This window comes from Benincasa hispida, chromosome 3 (genome assembly GCF_009727055.1).
Source record: "Benincasa hispida cultivar B227 chromosome 3, ASM972705v1, whole genome shotgun sequence".
Lineage (NCBI taxonomy): Eukaryota > Viridiplantae > Streptophyta > Magnoliopsida > Cucurbitales > Cucurbitaceae > Benincasa > Benincasa hispida.
In genome coordinates, this window is record NC_052351.1 from 19114793 (window position 1) to 19129102 (window position 14310).

A 14310-nucleotide genomic window follows, 5' to 3' on the forward strand; every position below is an offset into this window, starting at 1 on the left:
TATATATGGATGCAAAATTTTAAGAAACTCTCTTGACTAAACTTAAAAGAAGCATATAAAGACTAAAATTTCATTAACCATAATCTATTATGTACAACCTAATGATTAAGCTTTAGATAGTCTTCTAAAATTGTCAATTAAATTACATCCAAATTATTAAATGAAACGTAAATAATAATTTTAAGTCTTTGGTAGTTCACAACAATTTCTTTTGTCAAGAATGTATGATGTAATTTGGTGTATGTAAGTGTTTAAAAAATGAGTTTGGTTCCTTCGTTCTACAAATTGAGAAAAGATATGATAAGGATTATGATCGTATATTTTAGACCAAAATTGTGATTGCGTTGCATAAGAAAGCGAGCATATTTCTCTATAACTATGCTCATGTTGCAAGATGTGTAACGCAAACAAGATTAAATTACGATCCGTGAGTACAATGCATTCAAGAAACCACATAGAATTCAAGAAATTTCAATTAAAAAAAAAAAGACTTTCAAAATCAAAAGTATCCAAATCCATGCTCGATAATAAACGTATGACATTGAACTATTATTTTGATTAAATATATCAAAATAAGTCAATATGTTCTTAACAAATCCATAATAAGTTTTGCAAATACTTTAGCTATAAATAATTCAAATAACTCAAACAAATATATATTTCAAATCAACTACACACCCTAAATAATTATGTCCAAACTTGTAACTTTTGTATATTTGAGTCTAATTAAATTGTATTATCTATCAAAGTCAACCCAACTTTAGCTTTTTTAAACAAAATGCTCTTTTAGTTTACCCTTCATACAAGAAATCAAAGAACTTCTTTATACAATATTTGGCTCCTTCAGTATAAACCCTAATTAATGTCTTAAAAGGGATAATCCTGAATTTCAAAAACCATTAATCCTGAATCTTAAAAGGGATAATCCTTAATTAGCAAATTAGCAAGGATAATTTTGAAAATAGAATTATAGAAATTGTGTGTGGAAAGGCTTTATCGATTATTCTTGGTCTTCTCATCTTTCGATGTCATTAATGTAAAGCAACCAGATGCAATCATGGGACAACAACAACAGCATTGAACAAACATTAATGCACGAAGTATTATCCAATATTCTACACCCTTTTATTAATTGGGATATAATGCAACAAACCCAACATTTGAACATTTTCACTCATTTGGATATTCTTTTAGGTATTCCGGAGACATTGGATGCTTTTGTTTCGAACATTTTAATCCTTATCCCAACTTCTTAACATATGGTTCTAAGCTTATGAAATTGTCATTACAAAGACAGAAGGGAAATTGTGTACTAGAAATATGAGTTACAAAGAAAAGAGTGTAGAAGAAGAATGTGTTGTTCGAAAGCAGAAAAAAAGAAAGATTCAAATTGTCATTAGAGTGTCAGCTTATTCTTTGTCTATAATGAAAAAAATATGCTTCTTTTATATATATCATAATCAACCAATAATTCTCATAAAAAAATAATTTTAATATTACATCACAAATAAAGGGGAGAGATTCACAACCTACAACACATGAAAGAGAGAAACATCTTAATAGAGCTATGCAAAGTCGCCTAAGAAAACTAATGACGTTCAAAGAAGACTACTACCTTAATAATATCGACATTTTACCATATCTTTCAAGTTGATGAGGGTGATATAAGAATGAGAGATCCTTTTCGAAAAAATAATAATTTTATTTGCTATTTTAGGTAACATGACACACTCAACTTTTTAAATAATATGGAAAATTATAATTATAATTTTATCTTAGATTATTTTAAAATGGAAACTATTTTTTTTAGTGGATAAATCGATGGATAAGCATGAGGTTAATTAGTAGATTTAGGATGATTGGTGGAGTATGTTGGATCTTTATGACAATCTTAGAAAATCCTAGAGGTGAATGAATAGGGTTAAATAAACTTTTTCTTAAATATGCTTAATATAAACTAATTAAATAATTTTTAAATTAAATTATTAAAATCTTAAAAAAGTATATGATAATATATTCAATCAATATATTAACCAACGAGCAAACAATTAAAATTTTGCAAAAATAATTAGGAAAAAATTAGAGAATAAGGCACCGTAATTTTTATAGTGGTTCGGTCAAACTCGATCTACATCTACTTTTCCAAGCGCCTTTAAGGATTTTGATTAAAAAAATCTTCTGTGACTCTTTCTACGGATGAGAGCCCAACTGCTACCTTGCTCGTTATTCAGGTTCAAGAGCAAATCCAATCCTTTCCAGAGGTTAGAGTATAACCGTTACAATATTTTTTAAGCTTTAAATCACAACAAAATTATTTAAAAAAAGTAGATATACAAATTTGAGCTCACAATATTTAATCTCACAATACAATTAAAATATCTCTCTAGAATAAGATAAAAAGAAAGAAAATTAGAAGCCAGAGTAACAATGGTGACCTTTTTGACAATTTTGAGGATTGTAAATTTGTGTAAAGTTGAAATAATTTTAGAAAAGATGAAATTTAAAAGGAGAGGAAATGAGGTAAAAAGTGGATCTTATTTTGAGCTATTAGATTGCATAAAAAGTAAAATGAAAAGTGGGGATTGAAAGTAATTAAAAGTAAAAAAGAATATATATATATATATATATATATAAAGTACAACTAACGGTAGTTTTAAAGATTTTTTTAATTCTTTATTTTAACATTTGACCCAACGGTCAAATCCTTTTTTTTAATTTTTTTTTTTTTTTTTTTTTTTGCAAATTAAAGTCTATTTGATTTTTTTTTAATTTGCAAAATCATTTTCTTTTAATTTTTTATTTTTAAATTCATTTTGTTTTAAAAACCAATTCAAAAATCAAAAGCTCAATGTGTGTGGTTCCTCCCATGTTCCAAATGACAACTTTCAATTGGTCCACTTAGATGAAAAAAAAAAAAACTACCACATCATCGGTCGGAGATTTTTTCGTTAAATTTGTTTCTACTAAATCTTCTTTGTTTGAACTCTGATTTGAGTAATTCAAATTGCGTTGAAACTGTTGTTCTATGCTCTATGCAAAGGACATTTCATAACACTCAATTTGTTAGTAAATAGAATCAAGTTTATTATTGTTGAATGAGAAATTCTGGACCAATCACAAATTGTCACGTCATTCATGATGAAATTCCAAATCATCAAATTTGGGATCAATTAGGAGTTGACATGTATCCCAAATTGAAGTTGAAGACAAATTCCGATGACGCCATGTGATTTCATCATGGCCATTGAATCAAATAAGATTAATTTGGCCAAATTCAATATTATTATTTGGGTTAAAGTTCAACTAATCCCAAAAATAGGTTGAATTTGACCAAAATATCAAATCAAACCAAAATCCAACTAATTGGGCCCAAAGATCAGACCTATGGTCCAACCAAGCCCAAGTCCAACTAATTAGGCCCATGGACCAACCAAACCCAAACCCACGAGACCCACCAGATAACTCTATAAGTAGAGGAGCTTTCCTCATTTGTGGAGGTCAGCAACTCTACACTCTAGATGACCTAGAGAGAATTCTCTCAACAATGAGAAGATGCTCTAACTTCTAAAGCTGACCACACTTGAAGACTGAAGTCTTTTGACGATACAAACATTCTTCCAAGAGTCCAAGCTCACGAATATCCACATGCTCCGCTTCTATACATCAAACATACACATTCAATCGAGAGAAAATAAGAGAATCAAGTACTAGAGATCGAACCACATCGCATCAAATCAACATCAACATCAACACCAACTCAAGTTCAACTCCACGAAACAAGTTTCTCTAGAAGCCTTGTGTGAACACTAATCCTTTAAGAAGATCATCAAGCCCAAAGGTCGATCATCTAAAAAGGTCAACAAGCCCATAGGTCGATCATCCAAGAAAATCAACAAGCCCAAAGGTTGATCATCCAATAAGATCACCAAGCCTAAAGACCGATCATCCAAGAAGATTAACAAATCCAAAGATCGATCATCTAAAAAGATCAACAAGCCCAAAGGCCAATCATCCAAGAAGATCAACAAGCTCAAAAGTCGATCATATAAGAAGGTCAACAAGCCCAAAGGCCGATCATTCAAGAAGATCACTAGTTTAAATATTAAAGTTTATTTTGAATGCATCAAAGAATTATTGTGTTAGAGATTGTACTTGCTACAAAAATTGATACAAATACGAAGTTCAACTCCAGAAATAAGTTTCTTTGTAAACCTCGTGCGAACAAATTGGCATGCCCAGTGGGATATCTTTACCTCTCATCTCTCTCGTCATCCAAGTCAACCAATTGACAAATGACACTAAAGAAAGCTGCATCCAAAGCTATCATCCCAAGTGACACTTACATAGGCTTTGCCATCATGGAGAAAGTTTGGGAACAGCTGATGGAATCTCCTAAAGGCGGGATATTCATCAGAGAAAATCCCTTGTTCGACAACTATGCTTCTGTTTCTGATCCATTAGAGAAATAATCGCACTTTGATGTAGTGTCGGTCATGATAACCGGCGTAACGGCTGAGTCAGTCATGACAGAGATGGAAAGGAAAATAGATGTCCTAATGAAAGTTATTGAGGAGCAAGATCAAGAAATTACTGTCTTAAGAGATCAAAGGTAGGCTCGAGAAAGTGTAGAGACAAGTCAAACTTTTACTGTCAAAGCTAATGATAAAGGAAAGACCATCTTACAGGAAAGTCAGTTACCATAATCCACCTCTGTCGCCTCCCTGTCAATTCAACGGCTGTAGGATATGATCACAAACTCCATAAGGGCTCAATATGGAAAACCATCACAAACTTCCTTTATGTACTGCAAGCCGTACAACAAAAGAATCAATAACTTGAGAATGCTAGTTGGGTACCAACCTTTGGGTAGAAACCTCCAAAGTTTCAGCAATTCGGTGAAAAAAGCAATCCAAAACAACATGTTGCTCATTTCATTGAAACCTGCGAAAATACAGGAACCAAAGGAGAACTGCTAGTCAAGTCAATTGTCAGAACCTTAAGGGAATTCTTTTGACTAGTACACTGATTTGGAGCCAGAAGTGATTGACAGTTGAGAAAAGCTAGAAAGGGAGTTCCTGAATCACTTATACAACACAAGGCGCACTGTTAGCATGATGGAGCTGACGAATACCAAATAGTGGAAGGGAAAGTCAGTCATTGATTATATCAACCGATGGAGAGCTCTGAGTCTGGGTTGCAAACATAGACTCGCTAAATTATTTGCAGTGGAGATGTGCACTCAAGGCATACACTGGGAACTTCTTTACATATTGCAAGGGTTAAAGTCTCGTATGTTTGAGGAGTTAGCGACACATGCTCATGACATGAAGTTGAGCATTGCCAATAAGGGAACTAAAGATTTTCTAGTCCCTGAAGGGAGAAAAGACAAGAATGAAACCAAGGGAACTAAAAAGATCGTGGATAGTGCCACCAAAGAATCTATGGTCATTCATGCAACCCCAATGAAATTTTCCTCTAAAGGAAAACAAACAAAATTTGAAAGAAAACACAATAAGAGTGAGAAGAGTTGCCCAACTCTTAAAGAAATACTAGAAAAAGATTATCCATTCTCTAACATTGATGTTGCCGACATGTTGGAGCAATTATTAGAGAAACAACTTATTCAACTTTAGGAATGCAAGCGACCGGAACAAACAGGAAAAGTAGACAATCCTAACTACTATATCACCGGGTCATTAGCCACCCAATGGAAAAGTGCTTCGTGCTAAAGAAGCTGATTCTAAAGTTGGCTCGTGAAAAGAAAATTGAGCTGGATCTTAATGAAGTAGCTCAAACAAATCATGCTGCAGTAACGTCGACTTCAAGTGTTCCAATATTGTCTGTTATGATCAGAGAGAAAGCTTGATCCAGTTTAGGACCTTTGAGTCTATAGTTGTTCGGTTCCAACAAAATATTTTAACACCAGACTTTCAAAACAAAGATGAGTTTGTTGAAGATAACGAAAAATGTTGGATCTTTATGACTCATCAAAAGAGAGGAAAGTCGAATTCCACTCAAAAGAAGTTGCACTTTCGTCAAAATTACAGAAGCGGAATCAAGATCAAAAAAAGAAAAGAACAAAGAAGGCACAAAAATCTAAGATCATGCAGAAAAAAGATAAGAGCTTCTCCCAACTCCAACGACCAGTAAATTTGGTATGACTTGTTCGCAAGAAACTTCCTCGATAATCACCCTGAGAAAGTATTATAAGTTGTTGCATGTGATGTTGTCAACACAGTTGGAGTCAACAACAACCATGTAACTATTGAAAAAGTTGACAATTCAAAAGAAACCAAGCAAAGAGCTTCTATTTTTTATCGTATCAAACTTTCAACTACTCGATTTTCAGTCTTCCAAAGATTGAGTATGGCCACGATAGGAAAAGAAAATCAATGTCCAACGTCTACTTCCATTCAAACTTTAGCCTTCAAAAGGCTATGTATCTCCACGTCAAAGAAAGATCGACCTTCAATATTTGCTTTTAATCATCTCAAGATGACAAACGGTCAACAAAAAAGAAAGATGAAAACTTTGAAGGAAAAACCATTTCATGAAGAAACACAACGACAAGAAGATTCACAGTCATGTCCCTTCACACATGAAGAAAAAATTGTCTGTGGATATAAATACAGAAGGTTCCTTGATGGTCAAGCCAAAACTCATCATATTGATGAATCCTACAAATGAAGTGGATGATCAAAACCATGATGAAATAAGAGCTTCTAAAGTTTAAATGTAGAAGCTCCTTACCGCAAAATCCTAAACTGCTTGTTGTTTTTGGCTTGCATGAGCTTAAAATGTGAACGACCAAAAAAAAAAGAACTACGTTATGACTTGATCTCTGTCATTGTAAAGGGTATGTAGGCAACTTGAAGGAAACTTTAAGTTCAGACCAGAAAAAAAGAAAAAAATAATATCCCTCATGAACATCATGACTTGATCCCTTTCTTCAAGGACTTGATCCCTTTCTTCAAGGGTATGTAGGCAACTTAAAGAAATTTAAGTTTGATCCATCAAGAAGTGACACAATCACCCTACACAGATTGATGTTCAAGTGGCGATACAAAGAAAAAAAATTGACGTTGTTCATCTCTACTGAGGGACAATACAACAAATTGAAGATGTTCGCCTTTATTGGGGGTAACACAACAAATTGAAGATGTTCATCCCTACTAGGGATAACACAACAAACTGAAGATGCATGTTGTTTGCACGATACTACATAGGTTGGATGTGTACAATAAGGTTATGCTAGAAAATTAAATCATCTTTTCGCTCACTTAAACAAATAAGCAGTGTTGGGCGTTGCTTACTTCAAGTTCGAAGCATCACTCATCTATAGTTCAAATCTTCATCTTCAGCAATAAGTGTTCTTCAAGATCAAGTTTAGAAGTTTTTCCGATGCTTCTTTAAATTCAAGTTCGGAGGCATCGTTAATGCTTCTTAAAATTCAAATTTAAAGGATTTGTCAATGCTTCATCAAATTTAAAGCTCAGAGGCTTCGTCGATGCTCCTCCATCTTCAAGTTCAGAGGCTTTATTGATGCTTCTCCATCTTCAAATTTAGAGATTTCATCGGTGCCTCTCCCTTCAAGCTCAGAGGTTTCGTCGATTTTCCTTCATCTTCAAGTTCAGAGGCTTCATCGATATCCCTTCATCTTCAAGTTCAGAGGTTTCAGATGCTCCTTCATCTTCAAGTTCAGAGGCTTCGTAGGTGCTTCTCCATCTTCAAGTTTAGAGGCTTTGTCGATACTCCTCCATCTTCAAATTCAAAGACTTCGTTGATACTCTCTCATCTTCAAGTTCAGAGGCTCCATCAATGTTTCTTCATCTTCAAGTTCAGAGACTTTGTCGATGCTCCTCTGTCTTGAAGTTCAGAGGTTTTATCAATGCTCCATCTTCATGCTCAAGTTTGGAGGGTTTGCAATGTCATCTTCATAGTTAAAGTCGCAAAGTCAAACTTACTGTAGAAGATTCCTAGGTGCTTCGTCAAACTCAAATGCAGAGGATTAGTAGATGCATTGTCAAACTCAAGTACGGAGGATTAGCTGATACTTTAAGCTCAAGTGCAGAGAATTCACCGATGCTGCGTCAAGCTCAAGTGAAAAAGATTCATCGATGCTTCGTCAAACTCAAATGTAAAGGATTCACTGATGCGGAGGATTCGTCAATGCTTTGTCAAGCTCGAGTGCGAAGATTAGTTGATTCTTCTCCATCTTCAAGTTCAGAGGCTCCGTTGATGTTCCTCCATCTTCAAGTTTAAAGGTTTCGTCGATGCTCCTCCATCTTCAAGTTCAGAGGTTTCGTCGATGTTCCTCAATTTTCAAGTTCAGAGGTTTCGTCGATGCTCTTCCATTTTCAAGTTTGGAGGCTTCACTGCTTCCTCTTCGAAGTCGGGTTTGGATGCCTCGCTCCCTCTTCAAAATATTGGTGCAGCTTTCTTTTTTCTCCAAATTGTTGGTGCAACTTTGCTTCCTTCCTAAAAAATATTGGTGAGGCTTTGCTCCTTCTCCAAAATGCTGGTGCAGCTTCATTCCCTCCCCAAAGTGTTGGTGTAGCTTCACTCCCTCTCCAAAAATGTTGGTCTGGCTCTGCCTCATATGCGAAATCAAGTCTTGTGGCTTTACCTCATACGCGAGAACAACTCTAGTTTGCCTGGTTACGCCTCATATGCGATCCGATCCACCTGACTCCGCTCAAAAGCTTAATGGCATATTCTCCCCATCTTTAAAGCTTGATGACATATCCGCCCCATCTTCAAAACTCGATGACATATTTGCCTTATTTTCAAAGTCAAATCAAGAAATGATGTAATAAGGTTGTTTAAACCTTTCCTAGGTCATCCCTATGTTGATCAAATGGGGATTGTTAGACCTTTCCTGGGTCATCCCTTTGTTGATCATGAAGTGATGTAATAAGGTTGTTTAGACCTTTTCGAGGTCATCCCTATGTTGATCATATAAGGTTATTTGACCTTTCTGGGGTCATCCCTATGTTGATCAAGAGTAGCGATATAATAGGGTTGTTTAGACCTTTCTAGAGTCATCGCTATGTTGATTAAATAGGGTTGTTAGACTTTTCTTGGGTCATCCCTATGTTGATCAAGAGGTGATATAATAGGGTCATTTAGACCTTTCCAGGGTCATCCCTACGTTGATCAAATAGGTTTGTTAGACCTTTTCAAGGCCATCCCTATGTTGATCGAGAGTGGCGATATAATAGGGTTGTTTAGACCTTTTTTGGGGTCATTTCTATGTGTGTCAAGGCAGCGGTCACATATCGGGGCATTGCTGCAAAAAAAATTAAAAAAATAAGGAAAAGAAACAAAAAGAAGGGAAAAAAAAAAGAGAAGGAAGAAAAGAAAAAGGAGAATAGAGTAAGAGTGGAAGATGAGAATGAGAAAGATGTATGTGGCGAGCCCTATTTATAGAGGCCAAGATGAACTCAAATTCCTAATTTAATTTGAATTTTTTACTAAGATCTTATCTTTCTAAAATATTTTGATAAGATTTGAATCAAAATATCTTATCTTTTAAATTTGAATCTAGGCTTCTTGGTGGGTTTGAAAGGATTAGCCTTAAATCAAATGATATCAAAATTCATTTATATAAATTTTAAATTTGGGCATACTCCAAATTTTATCTCAAATTCATCTCAAATTAAAATTTGGCTATATTCCAAATTTTATCTCATATTCAAATAAAATTTAGCTTTTATCCTCCATCCAAATCAAATTGAGGGTAAAATCTAAAATTTATTTCAAATTAAAATTTGGTCATATTCCAAATTTTATCTCATATTGAAATCAAATTTAGCTTTTATCCTCAAGTAAAATCTCAAATTTATTTCAAATTAAAATTTGGAATATTGTTCAACTTTGAGATTAAATTGTGAATAAAATGTTCCAAATTTTATCCCAAGTTGAAATCATTTAAATTTAGCTTTTTTATCCTCGAAGTAAAATTAAATTAGGATAAAGTTTCAAATTTATCTCCAAATAAAATTTGGCCATATTCCAAATTTTATCGAAAATTTAAATCAAACTTTTATCCTATTTCCAAATCAAATTGTGATAAAATCTCAAATTAAAATTTGACCATATTCCAAATTTTATTAAAAAAATCAAATCGTTCAACTTTGAGATTAAATTGTATATAAAATCTCAAATTAAAATTAAGACATATTCCAAATTTTATCCCAAATCTAAATCATCCAAATTTAGACTTTAGTCAAATTAAATTGAGGATAAAATCTCAAATTGATGTCAAATTCAAATTTGGGCATCTTCTAAATTTTATATCAAATTCACCCAAATTTAGGTTTTTATCCCTATTTGTAAATAAATTGGGGTAAAATCTCAAATAACATTTGGTCATATTCCAAATTTTATTTCAAATTCGAGTTAAATCTATGTATTAAATTCATAGTTTGACTGATACATCAATTGACATCAAATTCAAGAACAAATATATTTGAATTTTGATTCCTACTTTATATATTTTGAGATTCATCCACTCGTATATGTGCATAAATCTCGAAAAAAAACATATGTTGAATGAGAAATTTTGGACCAATCACAAATTGCCACATACGAAATTCTAAATCATCAAATTGGGACTAATTAAGAGTTGACATGTGTCCCAAATTGGAGTTGAAGACAAATTTCGATGACCCACGTGGTTTTATCATTACCGTTGAATAATATAAGATTACCAACACCAACATCAACACTAATTCAAGTTCAACTCCACGAAACAAGTTTCTCTAGAAGCCTTGTGCGAACACTAATCCTCCAAAAATATCATCAAGCCCAAAGACCGATCATCCAAGAAGATCAACAAGCAAGACCGATCATCCAAGAAGATCATCAAGCCCAAAGGTCGAGCCGATCATCCAAGAAGATCAACAACCCCCAAAGTCGATCATTTAAGAAGGTTAACAAGCCCAAAGACCGATCATCCAAGAAGATCACCAGTTTAAATATTAAAGCTTATTTTGAATGAATCAAAGAATTATTGTGCTAGAGATTGTAATTGTTATACCAAAATTGATACAATACAAAGTTCAACTCCACGAAATAAGTTTCTCCAAAAAGCTCGTGTGAACAATAATTATCAAAATATTAATTAATTAATCAATTAAAATTAATTAATTTAGGATTAAGAACTAAAGCCAACAGAGTGGATAAGTACTTAATCAAAATGGTTGGACCTAAATAATAGATAATGTCTTTATATATAGCAATATATGGATCAATGGATTTATTGTTTTGTGTTGTTTTTTTTTAGAATTTGAAACATATTCTTCGACAATTTGAGAGAATTGACAATAATTAATTTTGATATATACTTTATAAGGATTTTTTTTTAAGATTGAGATAGAAAAATGGAGTTTTTTGTTTCCTTTTTCTAAAAGTTGCCTAAAAATTATTGAAATTAATTTGAAATGAAATTTACAAAAAATGGAATCTAAAATTGAAGTTTTGGTGAATCTCAATCATGATATGCCACCACACCCATTATTAACAAAGAGAGCATCATCAAATCAATTTATCCCAAAAAGAAAAGAACTTTGGCATAAAATCTACTTCACTGCCCACCATGTTTGCCCAAAAACACAAATAGTTGTTGTCTTCTCCATTCTTCTTTCCCTCTCTCATATGGCATATGCTTAGCAAAATCACAACATGGAAACACTCAAATCCAGTTGGAAAATGTGGACATGACAACTTCAGGGCACTTAGCTGTACAATTGGACAAGACACCCCTCTCCGGCATAACTAAATGTTTTGTTGCCACCTAAACTTGTAGAGTCCTAAAATACGGAGAGTTTTCAAGTTCTGAGGTCTACAGTATGAAGAGTTAATAGAACATAATATTAATATTTTATGTAGTGAATCCATAAATTTTTTTAACTAAATAAGGAGTGAAGTTCACAATTCTAGTTCCTTGAGTCAAACACTCTTAAGAAATAAGGAAACGAAAGAAATGGACTAATGAGACGCTACCGTTTTCATAGAGCATGAATATAACATGTATTTAGTTAATATATATATATATATATATATATATAGCATGTATTCTTTTAACAGTTTGATCTTCTTTTATTTTGCTGGTCATAAGAGATCAAAAGTGTCATCTCTTTTCTGTCATCCTTTACTTAATATTTAGAGGATCTCTACAACAAAATTTTAGAATGAAAGAACAAAATGTTGATATCAACCCACGACAAAGTTCATTTGAAATCTTATAAATCTTAAAAGAAGATTTTTTAAGACCCCATTTAGTAACCATTTCATTTTCTATTTTTAACTTTTGAAGATTAAGTCTATTTTCTTACATGTTCTTACAATAGTTTGCATATTTCTTAAGTATAAGAGTTGAATTCTTAGTCAAATTTCAAAAACAAAAACAAGTTCTTAAAAATTACCTTTTTTAGTTTTCAAATTTTGGCTTAGTTTTTTAAAACATGGATAAAAAGTAGATAGCAAAGCAAGAAATTTAGAGACGATAGAGATATTGTAGGTTTAATTTTTAAAAATAAAAAACCAAAAATCAAATGATTAGCAAATTCACCTAATAAATGAGTACATGTATCATATAATAAAGGAATTCATGTACTTTTTTCTGGGAAAACATAACCACTCATGTAGTTAAAAACCCATTAATGTACTTACATTTACCTAGAAATTCATGTATCTAACCATTTTTATATATTTAGAAATGTATCCATCCACCAATATATTTGATCTAGCAACGCTATCTTGAAGATATTTCATAATCAACACTAAATTCTTTACATGATTATGAAGTTTGTCATTTTCTACCCTCAAGTAAAAAGCATTACAAATTTTCTCAGCTTAGAAAACAACTTAAACTTCTAAATTTAATGGCCAAAGCAAGTATAGCTTAATTGGCATGTAAATGTGTTAGTGATCAAAAAGTCGTTTAATTTGTGCTTCGGATCTTCCTATTTTTATTGTATTAAAAATCTAAATTTCATGATGATTTGATATGATTTTAAAGTTAGAACCTCTATTCACTATATATGAATATTTTTTTACTCAATTTTTCAAACAAATACATTTTATACAACTAGAGTTTAGAGTGGTATAGATCTTTCCAAAGCATATAATTTAGTGTGGAACTATGTAGAATAGTTTAGATGAGAGAGAAAGAGAGAATAATGGATTAAAGAGGGACAATGAAACATTAGAATGTGGAATCTTTGTCTCTTAGAGGTACATAATTGAATTGATAGTACAAAGCTTCTCTTTCTACCTTTTGTTTGTTTAAAGCTAAGAGAACAACAATAATAACTCCACTTGTAACTCAAGCCATTACTCCCTCATCTCTTTCTTTCCATAGATTCTTAAGTTCCTTCCCCCATTTATATTAGACTCCAAGATCAAACAATGCACCTTTGAAACTCCCTACAAGCTTTCCTCCATGAATTTTCCCTACAAGAATCAAGTACAACAAGATGACTCAAGTGGGACCTCCATCCAATGCAACCCAGATGATAACTTAGGTCAGTTATTGAGTTTAGGCCTCTTCCGAATCGACGGCGGCGGTCATCCATCGACCACCGCTCTCTTGGAGACCAAATCAAAGGTCGTAAACGGCAACGGCGACGGCAGGTTGTTCTCATGCAACTATTGCATGAGGAAGTTTTATAGTTCACAAGCATTGGGAGGGCATCAGAATGCCCACAAGAGAGAGAGAGGAGCTGCCAAAAGGCAACAGTCAGATCCTAAGATGATGATGCTCTCAACAATGGCTGTTTCTCTCAACTATGCAGTTGCTTCACTTGGTATGAGACCTCATTCCCTTCCCCATAACCCTACACAAGGTGGGATTCAGAAAACCCCATTGCCAAAATCTTTGAGAAGAGAAGAAGCCATTGAAATGGATTCGAGTTGGCCCGGAAGCTTTCGACTTAAGAGAGTGGAAAACCAAGGACCAACCATGAACCGCCACCTAGATTTGAACCTTCGACTATGATCACAAACTATTTATGTATAAGTTTAAATACTATTTTGGTCTTGATACTTTTGATTTTTTTTATTTGATCTCTCTACTTTTAAAAATGCCATTTGTAGTCTATCCGTTTTTTAGTCTCTTTTGTTCATTTTTGTCATGTATATTTAAGAAGTGATTGTTTTGATCTCCATTTATAAATTTTCAAAATAAACTTTTACTCATAATGGATACCATTTTAAGAAATTTAGTAAATGAAATATCATGTTAATTTGAATTGAAAAATTAAAAAAGACAAAAGAACAAAATTAATTACATTATTTTAAAAATAC

The 14310-nt window shown here is 33.0% G+C and overlaps 1 protein-coding gene across 1 annotated transcript; it reads left to right on the forward strand.

The window, feature by feature from the left end:
• Positions 1 to 13447: 13447 nt before the first annotated feature.
• Positions 13448 to 14002, forward strand: LOC120073474 (zinc finger protein 7-like). Its single transcript, XM_039026320.1, has one exon. The coding sequence runs from the start codon at positions 13448 to 13450 to the stop codon at positions 14000 to 14002; it is 555 nt and encodes a 184-aa protein (XP_038882248.1).
• The last annotated feature ends 308 nt before the right edge of the window (positions 14003 to 14310 follow it).